The sequence below is a fragment of the Amphimedon queenslandica genome, unplaced genomic scaffold (assembly GCF_000090795.2).
Source record: "Amphimedon queenslandica unplaced genomic scaffold, v1.1 AMPQUscaffold_13437, whole genome shotgun sequence".
NCBI classification, from domain to species: Eukaryota; Metazoa; Porifera; class Demospongiae; order Haplosclerida; family Niphatidae; genus Amphimedon; species Amphimedon queenslandica.
In genome coordinates this window covers 119840-125352 of record NW_003546327.1, presented here as the reverse complement: position 1 = coordinate 125352, position 5513 = coordinate 119840, and the positions used below count along the sequence as shown (strand labels likewise).

Genomic DNA, 5513 nt, shown 5'->3' with positions numbered 1-5513 from the left:
CTGGCGAGTTAAGGGTACAAAACAAAAGCAAAATTTGGGTCTACTTTTAGTTTAGAAACCACAACCATACAATATTTCCTATTAGAAGATGTCTCAAGACCTCGGTTATTACATTGGTTAATGTCTTTTGAACACCAATAGATGGTTCATAAAATTGACTTTCAGAAAAAGGTACAAAACAAAATCGGCAGTTTGGACAACTTGACAGTGGGAGTTCAAGATAGGATTTCATTCGGGCCATTAGTGCAGTCCTTCTGAGCCAGGTATCAATGGATAGATATGATCTTGATCTTTGCAGCTGACCTAGAACTGTAGCTGTGCTCCGTATCAGACACGAATTATAAGCCGAGAAGTCCAGTGATGGTCCTCCATTTTCCTAGTTTCCCGGTAAGAAAAACGACAACTTGCATACGTCGCTAGGCAACGCATGACATGCCTATAAATTTTACGGTGGTTTCCTATCCCTTTCATTTGCTCTAATATCTATGCTAATATACTACAAGAACAACTCCCACGCATTTTGGTTGTTGCCATGCATAATATTGCCTTAATATTCAGGAGGAGCCTTAAACTTAGTTGTTTAGACTAACACTCCCACATTCATCAAGAAAAAATTTGTATAAGGTACAAAAATTTTTTTAAATAAACCAAAAGCTGTATCACAAGATAATGATTTTATATTATTTTAGAGAAAAAGTCCATGATTATTTTACAGTAGAGTCTATTCACGAAGCATATACTCACTCTTCATTTCCTATCAATGTACATAGTGTGCTGTATAGTGAACAATTCATCTATAATGACTAACCTGAGATTCTTGAGCTAAACTAAGTTGGAAACAGAAGTGAACACAAAGCCAGTCTTCACAATGAGTTCCCTTAATATCTTTGTGGACACGAATATCATTACGCAGTGAAGCACGATCATAGCAAGCATGAAGAAATGTGCACATTCCACAAAGAAAGAGGCAACCATGCTCTCCCTCAGGGATTGCATTAGCATTGCGATAAATTTGAATGCAAGGACAAAAAAATGACAGAAAGCCTATCAGTGTTGGAACAAAAATTTCAGTCTTTTAGATTTAGAATTAACTTACATATTGTGCAGTCATCAAAGCAACCACATATTCCATGCTCCCAACCAGACATGATGACTTGTTCACCAAGTTCTTAGAAATTAGAATAACAATTATCACGTTCTCACCAATATAAATCTAGTAGCGCAAACTGTATCTTTGTGAAAGGCGAGCGCCGGACTTTGTGGTCTGGACCTGGAACTGGAACTGGAACTGGAACTGGAACTGGGCCAAACCGTGCTGAGCCAAGCTGAGCTGGCCCTGCTGTACTTACCATGCTGGCCTGGTTTGGCCCAGCTCACTTTGGTTACTATTTACACTATCAAACGAGAGCACTTAAGTGCAGACCCTCGCCACAACATTATATGTAGGTTGAGCTATTTGAGTTTTTAATAATAGAAACTGTCTGAGTTTATGTTTGTCATGGCTGCAAAGGTAGTCATGGTTTGTTTTACCCATATATCAGAGAGATTTTTCTTAATCATTCATTTAATTCTGACAACACTGAACAAACATACATGCAGTGAGACCATAGGTTTGTGTACATGATTGAACTGATCTCAGTAGTGAAACAGTATACTGAGATAGCATGTAATTTAAAAACTTAGATGATAAAATATAATTATAGGCACATAAAACAGATTAGAAAAATAGACTTGTTTATTTAGGATCCCTCCACCACCACATAGCCTGCTAGCCTGTACTAAGCTTAGCACTAGTTACAGCAGCTTTGCAGGCAGGGGCGGGGGGAGATCCATTCAAAAATTAGTATATGTTCCTATTTTATTATTATGATTATGAAAGAGACTGCCTCTGCATTTTTATTGAGGTATTTTTGAAAAGTTCATTGTGGGTTGTACCCCTTTTACTTATACCACATCAAATAGCCAAAGATAACCACTGATAGTTAACTATACACACCCACTTGTAACTATAGATAACCATAATTTATTTTTAAGACATGGGGGCCTAGCAGTCTCATCAACTGTATTTGCATCTATCTCTTTAATTGTACTAATTCCTTTTAGAGTGAGGGTTTTTTTCATCCCGATAACTGTCAACAGACACTGCTGCATGCTGCAGCAATGTAAAGGTGTGGCTGCAATGAAGGTGTGGCTTAATTAAGCCATGCTCCACCTGCACACACAGTAATGGTGGCACATGGCCCTAAGTGGTGAAGAAAGCTTTGGTTTTTCTCGACTTTTAAACAGTTTAGCATACATTTATTAGGCTCTATTTGTTGCATACAAACTGCTATCTAGTCCCTGATGTTTAAAGACTATGGCCGCTATCTTGGGAGAAGAAAGCCTCGTCTAAACTCACAAGGTATGAAAGTTTGGGCTATCATATCTTCAAAAGGAAGAAGATTGGAGCAATTTCTTACATATTAATTAAAGATGAGGCTTTGTTCTATCGTTTCATTTGTCTTGCTGCTTTTTAGCTTTCACCACGAAAGAGATATATTTGTACCGACTGCATTTGGCGACATTGTGAGCTTTTTCTGCCTCGGGAAAGACCATCCAAGCATGTTCCAGACAGAGAATAACTTTTTCTAGAGTTAGTTTTGATTATAAGACTATCCAGGATTTCACAAGAAAGCAGTGTCAGCTCAAAAGTGGAGGTCAAGTGAACACACACACAGACAGGACGACTGCTTTACCCTCGCTTCACGCCTACGCGTGGCTCGGGTAACGAGTGCACTATAGCACATGCCCTCGCCACAATCAGTGTAACATAACTGCAGTATATTACTCTTGTAGACAAGGGCGTAGCTAGCATAAGGCTAGGGTAGGCTATAGCCTACCCTGAAGTTCAGAAGTCAGAATTGAAGTTTAGTAGTTTACCTATATTGAGTTTCTACCTTAGTCACTTATGACCAAAGATTATAGAAGTTTATGGTAGCTGTCTCAACTGGCAGTTACTCACTCAGTCACTTTTGACACAGGCAAACAGAGACAGGAGAAAGAAAAGAAAAACAGCCATTTTAGCACAATTATTATAATTTATTAAGGTGGAGTCTTTAGATAATTAACTTAATTAATTAGCTAGCTTAATAAAATTATAAAAAGTTAACTTTAAGTGAAGCCATCACAATGTCAGCTGCAAAGAAACAAAAGCTTTGTGAATTTTTATGCAAATTTTAGTTGAGTATATTAGTAGTCAACCCCAGCCATATAGACTATTTGTACTGAAGATGAGCATGAGGAGATTGAAGATGATGATCTTGTGAATGATGATTTTGTTGATTGTGCTGCTACCTTGAGTCTTGCCTGAGTCCTCATCTGAGTCTGAGTGTGAAGCAGTTGCGAGAACCATAGATATTAGAGTAAATGAAACTCCATATTGCGAGAACACGCCCATTTCGCGGCCGTAAAAATGGGCGTGGCCAAATCGCGGCGCGCTTCGCGCGCCCTTTTCTGCTCATAGCCTACCCCTTCCTTTTTTTCTCCCTACGCCCTTGCTTGTAGATACGATTATTAACAATCAAAAGATCAACCAACAACAACAGAATTAAACATTTATATACTAAGACACAAATTATGAAATAGTTTTTCACATTAACACAAATTATTAAGAAGGGATCTACTACAGACAAGACATACAACCAATAATTAAATCTAGGCATACATTATTAGTTATTACACATTACATTTAGGCCTGGTTTACACGACTACGTTTTAAAGTAAAACGGAGATGTTTTTAGCCAAATAAGGGTCTCGTTTACACTAAAACACAAGAAAACGCATATCAAATCCGAACAAAAAAAACGAATACCAAAACGGATAACTCTATAGAGCGGTTTCATATGACGTCATGGAATGCGTCATAATTACTTCCGTATGGCAAAATGGCTACTTTGCCATTCATTTGTACAGCGCTATAAACTCTTCTGGCAGGCTTCCTTAACTATTAGCATGGCTAATTCATGTTGCTCTTCCATTTTCCTGGACCCAGGGATGCAAAGGAAGCAAAAAGTCCTCGGATAGAGAACCAGTGAAGCGGCTGAAGTGAACACAGTCTTGTCTTGTTACTCCTGTAATTATTGCTATCGCTACTTTTCTGCTCACTAATGCTATAACTTTACTTCTTTTCTGCCTTGTGCTGTATGAAAGAAGCTGTAGAAGTATATTTTCTGACGGTTGAATATAATGAATTAGGCAGAAAATAAGCTCCCACAGTAATAATAGAGCACACCTATGGGTGTGGTTTATCCTAGATGTTATATAGTGTGCAATTATGCACGTGTTCTGCAGTCTACAGTGTGGCAGAAGTGCAGGCAATCTAGACTAAAGACATTCATTTTTCTATTCCATATATTCTTTTTTGTTGGGTCTCTATTATGGCGCTCGAAGAGGACAGGCTACATGAGCTGATGCAGGCCATTGAAAGATCCAATAATCAGAATACAGAAGCATTCCGGAGGATCTCAAAAAGATTTGACGAAGTGGCTGAAATTGCTGCAAAGAAACCCAGAGTGGACAGGTCTGCGTTGGACTTTAGGAGCAAGGGAAATGAGGATCAATTTATTGTCAACGAGAAGATAGAGGACAAGTTGTCGGACGCAGCTCAGCAATTGAAGAAGGAAGTGGATATTGGTCCGGCAGCCGGACGCCTACTGCGGGGCTATTGGTCCGGCAGTCCCTATATAGTATACCGGGGCTTCGCCCCAGTATACTAATACACGATTTTATATACAGATATCAAGTATAAATACGACAATCAGCAACATTGATGCAGCAGGGTTGCGGTGGTGTAGTGGAGAGGCTGTCTGGATTGCCCGGATGGGGTCAGCGGTTCGAATCCTGTCGGGACTATTGACTAAAACTATGCTGAAATGTTTGATTTTTTTTCTTTTTTTTTTTTAATCACTTTTTACTTTTTTTTTAATAAACACTCTCTCGTACATCTTAGCCTCCGGGGTCGTAGGGTTGGGATCAGTGGCGGATCTGGGTTCAAGTTAATGGTAGGGCCAGGAAGTGGGTGTGTCCACTTTTCAACTAGTTGTTTTATGGTTATGCATCTTTTGGCCATTTTTATGATGAGTTTCAACAATTCCCTCATCTATGCAGTGCTTAGAATGCTCTTGAAGCACTTGTAGGTACTCTGGTGTGGCTTGTGGTTGGCTTTATCAAAACTTGAGGCAGGGAATTGTTTACATTGCATCTAATGAATCTCATTACTGACTTCTGATGCCCGGGCCATGGCCCGTCTAGGCCCGGGCCCAGATCCGCCACTGGTTGGGATTGGGGTTTAGTGTTTAGTTTTTAGAGCACCCTCTCGTACATCTTAGCCTCCGGGGTCGTAGGGTTGGGATTGGGGTTTAGTGTTTAGTTTTTAGAGCACCCTCTCGTACATCTTAGCCTCCGGGATTGTAGGGTTTTGGGATTAGGGTTTCTTGATAAAAAAAACTAAGTTCCATTTTGCACTATTGCGCATG

At 39.6% G+C, this 5513-nt stretch overlaps 1 protein-coding gene across 1 annotated transcript; it reads right to left on the bottom strand.

Annotated features, from left to right (window-relative positions):
- Positions 1-614: 614 nt before the first annotated feature.
- Positions 615-1778, bottom strand: LOC100631865 (protein PLANT CADMIUM RESISTANCE 2-like). The gene is made up of 3 exons (XM_003386018.3): positions 1097-1778; positions 809-1044; positions 615-754 (listed from the first exon to the last, which is right to left on the bottom strand). Exons 1-3 carry the CDS (start codon positions 1146-1148, stop codon positions 722-724), a joined length of 321 nt encoding a protein of 106 aa, XP_003386066.1. The 5' UTR covers positions 1149-1778; the 3' UTR covers positions 615-721.
- Positions 1779-5513: the final 3735 nt, after the last annotated feature.